At 50.5% G+C, this 16867-nt stretch overlaps 1 protein-coding gene and 1 long non-coding RNA gene across 4 annotated transcripts in view; both read left to right on the top strand.

The window, feature by feature from the left end:
• The first annotated feature begins 1939 nt into the window (after nt 1-1939).
• Nucleotides 1940-7605, top strand: LOC147653828 (uncharacterized). Its single transcript, XR_015285948.1, has 6 exons — nt 1940-2296; nt 2614-2721; nt 3629-3674; nt 4764-4803; nt 4932-5287; nt 7186-7605. It is a non-coding gene; the product is annotated as an uncharacterized LOC147653828 (long non-coding RNA).
• Nucleotides 7606-13851: 6246 nt separating this feature from the next.
• The window catches only part of CECR2 (CECR2 histone acetyl-lysine reader), a 98108-nt gene continuing 95092 nt past the window's right edge, over nt 13852-16867 (top strand). For all 3 annotated transcript variants that reach the window (XR_015285946.1, XM_086886078.1, XM_086886077.1), the window contains exon 1: nt 13852-14108. Coding sequence is in view for 2 of the 3 variants with exons in the window: in XM_086886078.1 (XP_086742204.1) it covers nt 13926-14108 (183 nt within the window). In the remaining variant the exon portion in view is untranslated. The remainder of the gene's footprint in view (nt 14109-16867) is intronic.

Raw genomic sequence — 16867 nt, 5'->3', positions numbered from 1 at the left:
GAAAAAGCCAGGGGAAAACAACGTGAAGGGAACTAAGTAACAGCTAGAAAGAGACAAGGGAAATGCAGCTTGCAAGAGTGGGGTGAAAAAGAAGCACCTTTCAGCAGCAGCTGAAATTTGTAGGTAAAGGGCGCAGAAAAGAGAGCTCAGACCACAACTTTTTGTGATCAAGCCTGTGAGCACAGGGCAGGCTCCTCAGCAGCTGAAGACCCTCTTTGGGTGTGTTATGATAGAGGTGATGTTGAGACAAAATCCAGATCCCTTCCAGCTGTCATGTGCTGGCCAACACGCTGTCACACGTGGGATGGCCAGGAGCAGCCTTGGCAGCTCTGGGATGACCTCCCTGACAAGCATCACCCCTAACCTGGGCTCCTGCACCCCAAACCTTCCCAAGCAGGTGATTTCAGCTCCAGTCCATGCCACAGAACCTCCCACTAGTGTTACTGGGTGGGAACAGTGGGCAGTGCCCATGTCTGTCTGTCTGTCTGTCTGTGGCTTTGTGCCCCAATGGCAAAAACCTCTGGGATGTGCAAACAGGAGTGGCCAGGGCAGGACTGCCCAGCCCAGCAAGAATAATTTGGCTTCTTCTGTGTCTTGGTTTGACACGACAGGTGTCTGCTAAGGAAGAGCAGGAACCTCCCTTGAAACGGAAAAATGTAAATGTGCCCCTCTGAATTATTATAATCTTGAAATCAAGGGGCTCTCAGGCAAAGATATGGGAATGGGAATAACAGTTCTTTACTAGGAAAATTAAAACGCAGTAGTACAAAAAAGAAAACCAACAAGAAACCACCACTGACAGAGTCAGGGTACAACCTGACACCCTGTTGGGCAGGCTGTTGGTAGCAGTCCCATTAAATGCTGGCTGCAGCTCTCCTGCAGTGACAGATGTGGTTCTGCTGAAGCACAGATCCTGTAGAAGGCTGCAGTTCTCCTCTGCAGCTCCAGGGCTGTAGATGGCTCCTGTTTTCCTCTGGCATCCAGTGCAGAAAGGCTGCTGTGCTGTTCCAAATCTCAGATTATATCCAGGTAGGAATGCTTGGTTCCTGTCCCTGGGTGGAGCATCTCCCAATGGATGAGGGAATTTTATCAGTCCTGCAGTGGGATTCAATGGCCCATGAACAGCAGATTTCCCCTTGGAGGGAGGATGGGTGGTGGGAGAGATAAAGAACAGTGCCCCAGCTGGTTTTAACAGCTGGTGATAGAACACATCCTTCTGGTTCCATCTTGTGCTGCTACCCCAGACACTCACACATGTCTCTCACAACATTTCTGCTGGGGAAGGCTCTCCTTCAGCACTCTTGGGCAGCCCCACTGGTGAGGAAGATGCATCACAGGTGTGGAGGGAGGGTGAAACCCCTGCAGATGGTTTTGGGGTGTAAGTGTCCCACAGAATGCCTGAGCCTCACATGCCTCTGGGCAGAGTGCAGGCTGAGCTACACTGAGAGCGTGGGCAGCTCTGAGGGGTGAGCTGGGGAAGTGGGGAAGCTTAGGCTGGCCTTTGGAGGATTCAGATCCCACATTGAAAATCTGCTCTTGAATGGGAACAAACCAGCCTTCCTTACTTTTTACTCCTGCCTCCTTCTCACAGCACAGAATAAGGTAGATGAGAAGAGAGTGGGTGAGAAGGGTGCTGTGGGGCCTCCTCCCTCTGCTCTTTCCATCTGTGGTATCCTGCCAGAGGTTTTTAACTTGACTGTAACATAATAAAAATTATTTTAAAAATTTAAAAAAGAGGTTAGAAATAAAATCCACACACTCTCTATTTCCTCTGCAAGTACCCCAGCCCAGAACTGCAGCCTGCTGCTCTTGGTGCCTCTAATTAGCTAAGCAAGGCAAGCACTCATTAGCCCCACCTGGGTCATTCTGCAACTGGGAAAGGCAGCCTTAACCCCCACATGGCTCCAGAATAAATAGGTGAGAGGCAGATTTGTTCCCTCCTGGCAGCAGGGCCCCAGACAGCCTGGTCCTGGGTGCCTTTGGGTGGTGACAGTGGCAGTGCCCTGCAGGGAGGGTGGATGTGCTGACACTGCTCCTCTGCTGAGCCCCAGCTCAGATTTGGAGAGGCTCTTTGGGAGGGGCAGGTATTTGTTAGAGCACTGCAATTTTAGCTGTTCCTGTGCCTTGCTGGAAGGGTCTCCTAGGGTAGATCTCTGTGGGGACAGAGGGAGGCTCTGGCACCATGGGTATGACTGCAGAGATGGAGTTTGGCTCGACACTGATCTGCTGTTTCATAGCCATGACTTCAGAAACAGCTAAGCAAATCCAGCTGCAAGCTCAATTAAAAAAAAATTAGGTGAGTTTTCTTGCTAAAGTTATGGCATAAGGGATAGGGGAACACCAGAACTATTCCCTGTGCTGTCACACAACCACTCCTGTCCTTCTAGATCAAGGTTTTTTCTCAGATCAGTTGTTTTTTTTCCAGCTGTGGTTGTGCACCGAGCCCAAGGTGATGGGTAAAACCCATCCATGTGGGACAAATCAAGGTTGTTTGCAGCCTTTAAGTAAAGGCACTCACAGGCTGGATTCACCCAAAATGGGCAGGTGGAGGAAGTTTTAGAATAGAAATAGATGTTTGGTTCCTTGTTCAGTTAAGTTCATTGCTATTTTCAGGTAATTGGTGCTAAACTGCAGAAGGCACCTGGCTAGGAAAGGACAAGAGAAGGATGGGGGTAACTGCTCTGCCTGGAGACAGGAGATGGTGAAGAACACTGAGCAGTGGTAAGTCCTGAAAAGAAAATCTGCCTCTGTCCTTCCCTCTCTGTTACAAAGAAACAGCATGGGGCACAGCAGCTGCAGCAGCCAACAGCAGGAAAAGGATGGGGAGTGCCTAAAATACTTCTTGACTCTGACTGAATCTCGGGACTGCAGAGTTCTGCCTTCCTCTGTGTCCCCCACCCCACAGCTAGGAGGAAATTTGGAGCTGAGAAGGCCAGTGGTAGAGCCTGGCATGAAAGACACCCCTGTCAGAACTGGGATTTTGAGGCAGAATGATCACTGATACTAACAGCACTTTAAAAAAAAAAAAAATACTATTTTTGCTAGCTCTTTCCCCTCCTGTATTTTTTTTTTCCTCAGCTGGATCAAAGGAATTTGTTTTGCTGGTTTCTCTTTTATTTCAAGTCATCTTTGTTTTTCTTTCTGTTTGTTAATTTTCCCTAGAATGGTCATCAAAGTTGGGGTTGGAAAGGCTGCAGGGGAATTTTGGTTGTCAGTTTGGTTTATATTTAATATCACTGTTGTAATGCTATCTGAATGTTTTGCTAAATGAATTTTTGCTTGGTTTTGCTTTCACCTTGATTTCTATGATGCTGCTTCAGACAAATGGTAGCCCTCTCTCATGGGAAAGAAAAATCAGTTGAACAAAGCTCTTGGTTTGGAAAGATGAAGGTAGAGCTGTGATGGCTGTTCTGCATCCGAAAAAGAACTGCCAAACCCCACCATAAATCTCCCACCTGAGGAGGGTGAGAGAGCACCTCTCCACCCCATCTCACACTGTGCCCAGAGCATGTGTGCCCAAACACTACCAAGGAGACTTTGAACCACCAGGACTGGCTAAAATCAATGTATAACATTTCCCCTCAAAAGATAGGATCTCTGGAAACTCCATCCCCTTCCCTCCCCAAAGGCACGTTTGCCCTGTGGAAAATGAGCTTTTCCCCCATGGATTCTAAGTAAGGCTGCACATTTTGTGTCACTGATAGGGACACAAACGCTGGCTGGGTGTTTGTGGTGACAGGAGGTGGTGGGAGGATTTGCTATTTGCCTGATATGCTGTTCTCTGATTTAAGTTTGTTAGCCCCCTCAGGCTCAGCTGTGGCTCCCTGCCAGTATTTGATCACATTTTCAGAGCAGGATTAATTGTGCTTTATTGCTCACCTAACAGAGCAGTGTCATTTAGGTTGGAAAAGACCTTTGTGATCATCAAGCCCAACCATTACCCAGCACTGCCAAGCCACATCCCAAGTGCCACATCTACATGTCTTAAACACCTCCAGTGCTGGTGACACAACCACTTCCCTGGGCAGCCTGTTCCAGTGCTTGACAACCCTTTTGGTCCAGAAATTTTTCCTAACATCCAGTCTAAACCTCTCGTGGTACAACTTGAGGTCAGTTCCTCTTGTTATATCATTTGTTACCTGGGAAAAGAGGCTGACACTCACCTTGCTACATCTTCTTTTCTGCTAGTTGTGGAGAGTGATAAAGTCCCCACTGAGTCTCCTTTTCTCCAGGATGAACACACTCAGCCATTCCTCATAAGGCCCATTCTTTGGAGGAGGGAGGAGATGTGCCCTGTAATTTAGTGACCATTCATTCTAAATGAGAAGGTTAATAGCTTGGCCACTTCATATTTTAACCCTAAGCTTTTTTCCCCTCTCTAATTGTAAAGCATAATAGGTTTTATTTCCATAGGGCTGTTCCCTATGGGGTTTTGTCTGGATGTATAAATCAAAGCCTTCCTGACACATTTTGGGGCTTGGGGGTAAATTCTGCCCACACCCAGGGCATGAAGTGGGGTCACCCAGCTGCCAGCAAAGTCACCCCATTTTGCCTGCACTGCTGGGAAGAGGCAGGGAAAGGATGGGCACTCAGATAACTGGCAGGATGGCTGGGTGCTGAGCACTTTGCAAATGGGATTGTTGACCTGGGTGATTAACCTGGAGTGGCTGGGCTCTTGTGGTGCCACGATCCAGCAGGATCTCGGTATCTTGGGGGCTGGGGCACACAGACAGAGCTGCTGGCACACATTCCTCTCTTTCCAGCAGGAAAATGAGGCTTAGACATGAAGGTGAACCAGGAAGGGTAGGTGTGGGAAACCCAAACCCCGAGAGCTATTAAGTGCAGAAGAAGGAATAAATCAGCTGGCCCTTCTCCTTGCCAATTTCTCCTTTCTCCATTGCCTATTTACTTGTATTTTCATCGGTTCACAGGCTTAAAACAAGTCAGTGCTTCCACAGGCGCAACCGTTCCACCACAGGCAGGTGGTTTGCAGCAGGATCCTCATCTTGAGCTCTGGGAAAAGCAGAAGTGCATTGGCAGAGCTGTTTGTGGAGCTGGGAACAGGAACCTAGAGGTTCTTCTGGCCAAGACTGAGACCTGTTTATCAGATCTCTGGTCAGGAGCCTACGGCATCCTTCCTGCCTTAACTGTAAGGAGCACCAGCAGCTTGTGTTGATACCCTGCTAGCATGGGAACCTTTGGAGCTGAGCCTCAAGTGTTTGGTGAGAGCTGCTAAAAGTGAACCAGCTGGAGGAGTCAATGGGTGACAGTGTCACTAACAGCACAGGCAGGTCTTTTCTTTCCACTTCTGGGCTGGTGACAAGGAGAGGTGAGCAACCACTGTCACTGTGTGGCTGCATCCAGCCCTGGAGGAAGCACTGAGCTGATTTTCTGAGCTGAGCACCAGGCTGAGGTACAGGGCTGTGCTTCTGGTGCCTTGGAGGATGAAAGTGATATGTGCAAAGTGTAAAGCCATTTCCCAGCCCCTGTTGAAAGGCAGTGGGAGGAGCAGCCCCCCTTCCCCAGGCTACTATCAGCCCTTGGCTACCCAGGCTCCCCCACCTCAGCTGACCAGTGCTTGACAACCCTTTTGGTCAAGAAATTTTTCCTCCCCCAGGCTCCCCCACCTCAGCTGACACAGCTGCTGGAGAGGCTGGGGTCAGAAGGGGTGCAGGCAGCCCCCCATCCCAATTTCAGGCATCTCAGGTCTTTTCTAACAGCCCCTAAGTCCAAGACTGTGCTCCTGTGCTTCTCTCTTAACCTGTGACAGAAAAAGCTGAGTATCTCAAAACTCCCTAGTTACCAGCAGGACTGTTCTGGGAAAGGTCTGGAGATGATTCACTGGATTAGTCACTAGCTCTTTTTTTTTTTTTTTTTGAGGCCAGGCACCTAAAAATCCCTTCAGTCCATGAATTTCTCAGCCATCCCCCATTTCAAGCTGCCTACAGTCACTTTCCTCTGAGTGACTTGCCAGGTTTTGAAAGTCTTTCATGGACCTTCTTCTGTTTCCCTTACACTGGAACCAACATTGTGTCTAAACCAGCTTAAATTATGTTTATCCCGGGTGAGTTTAATTACACATTAAGTAAACCAGTTAAAGTGCAGCTTAACTGTTTCAAGAGCAACTACATTAGGAATCTGAAAATAAATCAATTTTGTTATATGTCAGGGAGATTTTTCTACAAGTAGGGCAGTCCTCACACTAAAGCCAGTACCAGGAATATCAACTCCCTGGCCTTGGTATTTACAGAGAAGCTGGATTAAGTCACTCCACCTCATCTAGAATAATAATGTTTAGCATTTTACAATTTCAGAGCAATAAACACAGAGACACCATGGTAATGAGAACTGACAAGGCACTAGCATTAACTAATTAAGCCTCACAGCTTCCCTGAGGTATCAAAATATGACCGTTCCCATTTTCTAGATGAGGAAAACATACATGAATTGATTTACTCACATACTCAGAGCAATTCAGTGAAAGAGCTAGAACCATGGCTCAGTCCTGCTAATGTTTGGATGGCTGCTCAGCCCTCTGTGAGGCTCTGCCTTATTTCTAGACCTGTGCATCAGCACAACCTGGTATCCTGCTCTTAGCAAGATTTAGAGATCAATCACTTCCCATTTCTGCTGACTGCCGTGGAAGGAAATGGGATTTGAATATCTCTCCAGCCAAGTGCAGCAGCAGAGAGTGGAGGAATTGGTGATGTTGGAAATGGATGCTGGTGAAGTCACAAGTTACTCCCCAGGGAAACAGCATAGCAGAAAAAGCACCTGGCAGGTGTGTGTCCAGTGAAGATTTGGACAGGCTGTGCTGGCTGAAACCACCAAGGGCTTCCCACATCTGTGGGAATTGGTGTACACAAAGCATTTTTAATCTGTAGGGGTTTGATGGTTTACACCAATGTTGCATCTGACCTCAGTGGGGAGCACAGCTTTGGACCCAGCACTGAAAAGGAACCATCTTGCTCTGTGCAGTAGGTGCTCAGCACTTCTCATAGCATTTCTTAGACAAGAAATACAGCTTCCCCTCACATCACATCTTCAGTTCCAGACTGTGGAACGCTGGTTACAACAGAGAAACCTTCAGCCACTCTGCCAACTCTGCTCAGACACCACTAATCCCCATCTAAGAAGGTGTTGAACAGAGAACTGAATTGTTGTGGTATTTTAATTCCCCTGTAGGAACATAGCCCATCTCTCCTGGAGTGACCAGTGAGGACCCCTCTATGCATGGAGCACTGTGCAGCATCCTCTGCATTTTGTCTGGGCTGTTTTCTCTGCCTGTGAGTGCTTTTCCCCCACGCTGGTGAATCCCAGTGAGCCTCTCCCTGGTGTTTGGAAGCAGTCCTGGAGCACAGGGCACAGCTATCAGCACCACTGCTGGCTGCTGGTCTGGAAACAATTAAACATCTCTTTGTTTACGCCGAAATGATGCTGCCTGCCTGTGGGATAGCTGTGGACAGCAGGAGCAGGGACAACAGAGCTGGGGAGGCAGACAAGAGTAGGGGTTTGTGTCTCCACTCTGCTTCCCAATGAGGTTTCTAGGGCAGATCACTGGCTCCCCATCTCGTTTTGTGGCTGTCCAAGCCAGCTCGTGTCTGACTCATCTCTCTGCCAGATGTGCCAGCAGCAGCTGTGAGTGTGGATGACCACAAGCAAACCCCCAGGCAGCAGACCCCTCTCTACTGTTTTTTGGGGAAAGACTTGGAAAGATCCTGATTCCCTGGCTTGAAATCCATTGCCACAAATTATCATTCGCCTGTTGATTGCTCTCAAGGGGACAAAACATCAAGTTACAACCTGTGGTTTTCAGCCCCAGTGGGTTAGGAGCAGAAAATCTGTTGAGACCTAAGGCTTAGATCTGTTGGTTTGATATGTAGTTCAGTAAAGCACACAGGAGAGGAGCCACGATGAAGGCTGCTTTGCCACATCAGTGCTAGCCAAACTCCCAGTAGGGAGATGCTTTTCAAGGAAGCTGCAAGCTAAAGAGGCCCAATGTTGCTAATTTTCTGCCTAAACCAATGGTGATGTGTTCAGCTGCTGCTTTGCTTCCTGGACAGTGGGGCTACACTTCAGTAATGTGAATTACTTCTCCTTTCCAGTGGTTCCTTCAGCTGCAAACAGTGTTGTGGAGTAAATATGATGTTACAAAGAGCATCCATCAGATTTTCAGATGCTAGGTCAGGTTTTTAGAGTGACTCCTTTCACACTGGACAAATGGAATGTGTGCATCCAGGGGACAAAAGAAATTCTGCACAGCTCTTTCACAATTGCAGCGTCTGTGACACAACAGCCTGAGGAGCTGGAGAGTGCATTCTGGCCAAGCAACAAGTTCTTCAGCACATGCACCTCAAACCCTTGCATGCAGGCTGCAGGAATCATGGAAAACCTTCTGGTGACTCAAAGCTAGAGAGAAGTGTTTGTGTCCCAGCTAAACCTGCAGCCCTGTTGGTGTCAGCTGAAGTTTAATGCAGCTGTATTGATACCACGTATCCCACTTCAGCAACAGACCTGTGCAAGCTGGTTCACGGCATCACCATGCCAAAAAAAAAGTGGGAATGCCAGTTTTCTCTTGTTCTGCTTCTGTTTCCAACTCCTGTCTCCCACACTTTCCAGCACTGTCCCAGTTCTCTCTCATGCCTCCATTTCACAGCTGTTGTCTGTGCCCACCCATCTCTTTTCTATTCTCTGCCTTGACAACTGGCTCTCCTTTTTATTGACTCCCTCATCTTTTCTCTTGATAACTTAAAACTTCACATTGTTAGGCTGTTGAGATTGTACATTTTCTACCTTCCTCATCTCACCTTCTCATGCAGCCCTGCAGTATCCCACTCATCAGCAGATCTCTCCTTCATTGTGCATTTCTTGGTTTATTCAGCTTCTCCCTCCCTGACTTTGCCATCTCTCAGTCATTCCCCACTCTCTCTTTACCTCACAGCATTCCAGCTCCTTCCACTCCACAAGAGTTTGTGACTACATACTTTTCCTTACCCCCTGCTAATCAGGAAGGAGATGCATTTACTTCCCCCTCTCAGAGTATTTTCTCTCACCCCCTGCTTCCCTTGTGTCTCTCTCATCCTACACTGTCCTCTATTTCAAATATGTTTTGCTCTTTCAACCACTCCTCTTGGCTTTCATGCCTCTTCTGTCAGCCCCTTGTGTGCCACTGCTTTCCCTACTTCTTATGGAATCATAACTAGTGGCTCAAAAGAAGTAATTATCAAAATACAACATGGCTTTTTTTTTTTTTTTTCCTCTTGCCTCTCCTGGTTTAGTTAAAAGAAGCAAAGTTTCTCTTCTGTGATCCCTCTAGCTGCCTCCATGACTCCAGCTCTACCACTACCCAGAAAAATCTGTGTCTTCATTTTCACTGTATGTGCTTCAGTTGCCTTGATTTGTTTTCTGAGTAGGAAAAGCAGATCCAGGGGTCAAAGCCAGACCTCCCAGTGCTAAATTCTGCAGCCTCTGCTCTGTTCAGGGAGGCTTTGCAGCTGTCCCATGTAAACCACAAAACCTCTTTGCTCAGGAGGCATTGAAAAGGGAACAATAAAATTGAAGATGCATCAAAATATGAAGAATCCTAGAAGACAGGGGTGATATTAGCTGGCTAAATCACACCTGTCTTCTACTTCATAACTCAGCAAAAAGAAGCAAAGGCAGTAGGATTTGCTGGTGTTAGATTGTTGAGGGAGGTCAACCCAAAGAAAGAAGCAGTAAAATTCAGACAGGCTAGAAAAGGGAGATGAAGCTCTTCACAGCCAGAAATGTGAAAGTTCTGTTTTGAAGAAACAGAAGTGTTAGGCTTTATCTATTGTTAAATAATTTCTACTGAACTAGGAAAACTTGAACTTCCCAAAGCCAAGTCCTTCTGAGAATGTGCTGCCAGTAAGAACAGAGTATGAGGTTTGGTTGGTCTTTCTTAAAGTGCTTTTGATTCCTTACAAGGGAAGACTGCAGTTCCTCCTGAGCCTAGTTTTTAGGCACATAGTCTACCAGGCATAGCTCAAAAAGTGGTGGAAATGCAAGGCAGTTAAGAGTTCTTTTAAAAGAGATCTTTATTAATGATAATATTGCTTTAGCTGGTGAGGATCTGACCTGTGCCTGTCAGTAATCTATTATGTCTCAGAGGCAGGCTACAGGAGATTCCTGTCATCAACCCAACATTGCATTTAAGCTTTAGACCAGGCAGAGATGAGTGTTTCTGGAGAAAGTGGAAAACTCTCCTCCCTTCTTTTTGTTTCTAAATGAAATTGTCATAAGGAATGGGGACATGCAGTCTCACCCACTCTACCACCTTTTTTTAAATTTGCTTTTGGCACTTTGAATTTGGTTGTTTGGGGTTTTTTTCTCCTTAGGATAGTGAGCTCACAAATCCAGAGATGACCTGGAACAACAAAAACAAGAGGCTTTGATTTGGTCCATCAGCCCCAGTGCGGCTCTACATGATAAGGACTCAACCTTCAGCCAGTTTGGGAAAAAGGATGAGAAAAAGCACAGAGCACAGGGGAGGAGTGTAAGTATGGAAGGTAGTGAGCAGCCTGGATTGGATATTGAGCTGAAAAATCAGTACCAGCAGCCTAGAAAAAAAAATAAATATCCAGAGGAAGAATATAGCATACTTGGAAAGGACACTGGCCAGAGCAGGCTTTGGTTTTGTTAGTTAGGACAGGAAACTCCTAACCAAAGGTGGCTTGGAAGAGAAGGAGCACATGGATCAAAGAAGAGGAAATGCCAAAGAGCATTCACCAAGTCTCTGCTCACTGCTGAATAGCAGTGGGAGAGCAGAGCTTTTTGTGCTTGAATAAGAAGTTTAAAGAAGTCATTTAAAAACAGTGTAAGAACCTAGAAAAAGGAAACAACCTTAAGTGGTTGTGGGCAGCCCCTAGCATCCTGGAATAAAAAGAACAATATAAGAGGAAACACAGTCCAACAGAAATAATGGGGACGATAGAGGGAGCCAAATTAATTCAAAAAAACATCAGGCAAAATTGGTACCGCAGTTCTTCCGACAAAAAGAGAGATTAGGAGTCTTCATTTAAGGTTCACAGAGTTCTTAGCAGTGTAGAGAGTGGGGATACTACAAAGCTGTTTGACCCAGTGTCAAGAACAAACCAAGATGCAGCAGTAAGATAAGGCACAGCTGGACATTACAGGAATTCAGGGAGGAATGTCAGCATAGAGCAAGACAGAAACACAACATAAACTCCCTTTACACGGCCAGGGGACCAAGAGTTAGCTCTGTGGAAGAACTGGGCATTAGGTAATACTGTAGAATTCTGTAGCTGGCCTAAAGGAGACTGTACCTGAGGATTTGTCACCTATAGATTTTACCCACAGAGCTGTTGGTATTTTTTAGTGCTCCTGCTTGTTGACAAAGTGCTCTGAGCTCGCCTGCCCTCTCCTCTCAGTTACTGCAGGGAGCTGGAGCTGGCTCAATCCAGCACAGGCAGACACAATACACAAGAGATCAGATACTGCCTTGCTCAAGATCAAGTCTTGCAGTCATTGTGCCTTGAAACACAGTCAGGGTTGGTCTCCTTCAAACAATAAATGAACCAAGTCAAAAGCTTTTGGGGAAAGCAGATGCAAAGGCTGAGCTTAGAGAGATAACTAATAAAACACTAAAAAATGGAGTACATTTTGGCAAAAACCTTGTGAGGAAGGCATAGGAAATCTTATTTTTTGTGTGAAATTTACAGCCAAGGAAAGCAAGGGCTGTGTGTGAAGAAAAATCAGGTGTCTGATGGTACCTTTTGTGTCATCCTCTTTGCCATGCCATTTCTCAAGGGACCCTCACAGACCCCCAAAGAGCACAGCAGTTGCAGCAGATGAGCCTGGTAGCCCTCCTAATCCAGTCTTCTCACTTCAACAGTTGCTACTCTCTGATACTTCAAAGAAAGGTGCAAGAAACCCCATAGTGGACAATAATAGAATAACCCGCCCACAAGGGAAGTTTTTCCCCTAATCCCTCGCCATCAGTTAGTGGTTATATTGTGCCTTGAAGCCTGACAGTTTATATCCCTTCTAAAATTTATTTATATCCTGTCTAATGTGACCATGAATGTTCTTGGTATCCATATAAATGTCTAATCCTTTTCTGAATCCTGCTAATCTCCCGGCCTCAATGAAACCTCGTGGTAACAAATGCCATGTGTTAATTACGCACGGTACAAATATTTCCTTGCACCATTTTAAATTCGCTTCCTTCCAATCTCACTGGGTATCCCTTGATCCCGCCATAGGAGAAAGGGCAATGAAATCAGAGCTTGTTCTTTCTTGCTGAGCCACGCTGCTGCTCCTTGATTTGTTTCTTCTCTAAACTAGCTGTTCCCATCCTCAGCCAGTTTTCCCTGGTCGGGCTGTTAGGCAGTGGCCTGGCACACAGCACAGAGCTTATAGCTTCACCTTTTTCTCTGCTGATATGTTCATTTGGAAGGGAAAAAGGGAGAGGAGACCCTGGAGATCTCAGAAGTGGGTGCTAGTTGGAGGCTGAGGTCAGACTGTTCTGTGTCAGCAGGTGTTAGCAGCAATATGGTGACACTGACTGATGCCACCAGCCTTTCCCTCTCTGAGCAGAGGCAGAGCAGGGTGTCTGCAACGTGTTTTCCCCTTCAGGCTGCTCCTGAAAGGGGATAGATATCTCCCTCCAGCTCCAAGCCGGGCATTTCACTGCTTCCTGGCATCCACGCTGGTTAAGACCAGGCGGTGGGATAAACCCAGCTGTGAAGGAATTTCCCTCACCCACAGCCCAGCTCCGCACACCTCCGCTCTGCCAGGACTGTGCTTGGACTGCAGCGGTTTCACTGCGGGTAGGAAAGCTGAGGCAGCCGGGCACAGTGATGCTTGGTCATTTTGAAGCCGTGCTGCCCACAGAGAGCTCGTGGGGTGATGCAGTGACGGCACACTTGGTGTTTCACCGCAGCTCCGTCCCATTAAGGCAGCTCCACCAGCAGGTCATTAACACCCGCCTGTCGCCGAATGTTTTCCCGCAGTAGTGCTCAAAACAGGGCCGCGTTGCTCTTCACCTCCGAGCCAGGAGGAGCGGGGGGAGCGGGAGCGCAGGTGACACCCGGGGGTGCCTCAGGAGCGCGTCCGGCTCCTCGCGGCGGCCGCAGGCGGAGAACAAGAAGCGCCGCTTGCGCTCCCGCACTCAGAGACACGAAGTGAGAGCAGAAACCCTGCGGGACTCCCCGGGCTTCGCTGCACCAGGAGCCACCCCCGGCAGCCCCCCGGTAGCTGCGGGTGCCCAGACAAGGGACCGGCACCGACACCGGCACCGGGAGCGCCGCGCCCGCCGGCCCCGCCCACCCCGCCGGTCCCGCCCCCGGTGGGCGTGGCCTGGCGGGTGCCGGGGGCCGGTTGTTGTGATGAGCGCCGGCCCCGCCCCCTCCTCGTGCAGGGCCGCGCGCCGCCCCGCCCGCCCCGCCCTCACGCCTTTTGTCCCCTCCCCGCCCGCCCCGCTCCGCCCCGCCCCCCGCCCGATCGCGCTTTCCCATTGGTGCTCAGGCACTCGGGACACGCCCCCCCGCTCGCGGAGCCCCGCCCCGCTCTTCCCCCCCCTCCTCCCCCCCCCCGCGCCCATCTGTTCCCGGCGGCGCGGCCGTTCCTGCGCGGGGCGCGGGCGGCGGCGGGAGGCGGAGGGTGAGGGCGGTGAGGGCGGTGAGGGCGATGAGGATGGGCCCGCGCAGCGGCGGCCGCCCGCGGTAGGGGGGGCAGCGGCAGCAGCAGCGCCCCCGCCGGCCCTGAGCCGCCCCGTGCGCGGGCGGCAGCGAGGGGGCAGCGCGGGGCCGCCGGGGGGCGGCCGCTGAGCGGCGTGGCGCCGGGGGGCGGGCGGGGCCGCAGCGCCGAGCGGCGGCGGCACACGCAGCCGCCCGCGGAGTGAGGGAGGCAGCGACCGAGCGGGCGGACGGCGGCCGCGGGAGATGTGCCCGGAGGAGGACGGCGGCTGCGGCGGCGGCGGCGGCGGCGTAGCCGGCACCGGCGGCCCCGAGGCGGCGGCTGCGGTGGCGCTGGACGAGCTCCGCTCCTGGTGGGAAGTCCCGGCCATCGCGCACTTTTGCTCGCTGTTCCGCACCGCCTTCCGCTTGCCCGACTTCGAGATCGAGGTGAGCGCCCCGCGGAACGCCGCGCCCGTCCCGCCGGACAGCCCGCGGGCCGTGTCCGTGCCGCCGCTCCCGCCGCCCGGCGGGTCCCGCACGCCTCTCCCTCCCGCTGCCCGCGGTGTGGCGGGGGACAGCCCGCGATGTGCCCCCGGCGAGCCGCTGGATCCCGCCGGCATGCGGCGCGGGGGGCTCGCCGCTCTTGCGGCGGAGCCGGCAACTTCCCCGTCCCTCCCGGGCGCGCTCGCAAACTTTGGGCGCGCCCGTCCCGGGCGGCGGCGAGCGGGAGCCCCCCGGCTCCGGGGGCGGCCGCGGGCGGAGCGGGGCCGGGCCGCATTGTTCCGCCGGGCCGGTGTCCGCACACAAAGGTGGCGGGGGGACGGACGCGGCACGGAGCCCGCGGTGGGTCCCCCGTGCCCAAAATGGTGGCGGCGAGAGGCGGGCCCGGCCCGGTAAGCCCCCGGCTCCCCCGGGGGTACCGGCGGCTGCTGCCGGGGGGGGTTTCCCCAGCGCGCTCAGCTGTGCCCGGCTCGGCTCCTTTTGTTGCGGGTGGGGGTCCCCAGCTGGCCGCTGCGGGGTGAGGGTCCTGCCCGGCCTTTCTGCCGCATCCCGGCGGGGCCGGAGGGCTCCGCGGGGCACCGCGCCGCTCATTGTGCGGCTCCGCCGAGCCGCCGGGGCATCCGCGCTGCCTCCACCGCCGCCCCCGTCCCCCACGGAGACAACGCTCTCGCCTTTCCTCGCTTCTTAACCCGTTTTCCCGTGTAACTTTCTTGGGTGGTTTGTTCGGGTGTTTGTTTTTCTGTCTTTTTTTTTTTTTTTTTTTTGGTTGTTGTTGTTGTTTTTTTTTTTTTTAATTTTAATTCTTATTTTCGTGTGCGCCGCTAATGTCCCGTAAATATTTTGTGCGCCGGCTACAAATGTTACAAACAAAGTGTGTCCTGGTAGGAAATCTTTTGTGCTTGCTGTGAAAAGCTATTCTTGCCAGCGCGTTGGCAATAAACCGGGTGAATAACGTGGTGGCGTGTGTTTTTTAAAGACAGTAATTGCCCCGTGAATGCGAATTCCAAAGATGCTTAAAAAAGTTCAATGGGATGCGCGAAACCCTAAAGAGCAAAACTCCTCGAGTAGGATGTGAATTTCTGAAGAGGGGGAATCCCTTATGCGGTACGAAATCTTGAAAGGGGATAAGATCTCTCAATGATGCAACTTCTTGCGAAAGAGAACTCCCCTCCCCCTCCTATTGATGCCAAACCATTAAAGGGGGAGGCTCTCCCAGCCCAGCAGCGCAAAGTCTTGAAGGAACCTGAATTTACAATGATAAAAGGGCCAAGGCACTAGCCTTTCACCTTTGGAGGCAATTAGCATCTGGCTTGCTTCACAAATGAAGTAAATGTGGGCTCCCCTTTGGTTCCCGGAGCACGCTTAAGGCTGGGGGAGTTAACATCATCACTCGGAACAAATTAACTTGCTTTTTTTTGGGGGGATGCCCGGGAGGAGGAGGAGGAGGAGGAGGAGGAGTGCGGACGCCTTGGTGCTGGGGGTGTTGCAGAGCAGAAGCAGCACACCGAAAACATCGCCAAAAAAAACCCCAAAATCTCCGTGCACGTGGATGGCCTGCAGCCCTTGGCAGAAATGGGTTTTAAAGCGTGGCGTTTGTCCGAGGGCCGCTGGAAATTGCGGCTAAAATCGGGATGCTGGGAGAGGACGGATGCGGCTGTCAGAACTCTGCTCCTTCAGGCACGTGGAGTAAATCTCCTTCCCCGGCAGAGGGTGAGCAGCCCAGCACAAGCAGTTTCAAAAGTTGCTGCTCCTCGAAGCTCAACCATCTTGTTACCTCTTGCCTGGTGTGGTTGTTCCAGTCTCGCCGCTGGTTTTGGGGATATCTGGGATCAGAGCTTTGCACAAAGAGCTTGCTCAAATAGTTCATGGTTTGAAAGCAGTGGCCAGCGATGGGACTCATACTTTTTTCTGAGAGTACTGCTCTGTGTGTGTTTTTTTAATTTGTGCTTTATTTAGATTTATTCTGTGGTTTTGGACCTAATAATACCGGTGCCCTTTCTGGCTGGTGTCACCTCTGAGACATGCTTGAGTTTTGGGGGTGTCTGAATAAAATGGAGCTGTCTGTTCCTCTAGTGGAGATGCCAGGATTTAAAGCACATGTTAGGGGGAAATAAAACCATAGCTAGCCATCAAAAAGTGAATCTGTGCTTGTGTATGAATGATATTTTCTTGCTTTAGCTTTGGTTATTGCAGAGAGGTGTGCTTGGGGCTGAACACCAATGGATTGGGGTAAACCATGAGTAAACCAGGGGTGATTTCCCCAGTTTGTGTGGGTGCAGAGTAAAACGAGTGCTTTGAGTGAATCTGTGTATGTGGAAAGAAAAATGGAGATCTCAGGCTCAGGGGGTTTCAGCTGGAGGATGCTCATGCTCAAACCTCCTTGAGCTTCACAGCTGATGTTTGTCCAGCTCTGCCCAGTGTCTCTAAGGGACGGTCTTACCCTGGATGCAGCTGTCTCTTCTTGGATATTCTCTTCCTCCTAGGAGGTGTGAGCTCCTCTGAGCTTAAATTCTGGTTGGTGGTGCTTTTTTTACTGGTTTTCTGATACCCATGTATCCCTAGGGGGGAGTTTGGTGCCAAGATCTTGCAACATCATTATAAAAGGCAGAAGTTTTAAACAAGCCTTAATTCTGCTTGAAATAAATATCCTCTGCTCTCACTCTCCCTCCAATTTCAGCAGGTGGGTCAGGTTAAGGTTTTGCTGC

This window comes from Cyanistes caeruleus, chromosome 4, assembly GCF_971803275.1.
Source record: "Cyanistes caeruleus chromosome 4, bCyaCae1.hap1.1, whole genome shotgun sequence".
NCBI lineage: Eukaryota > Metazoa > Chordata > Aves > Passeriformes > Paridae > Cyanistes > Cyanistes caeruleus.
The sequence above is the reverse complement of the archived record's forward strand: the minus strand, read 5'-3'. Positions and strand labels throughout refer to the sequence as shown.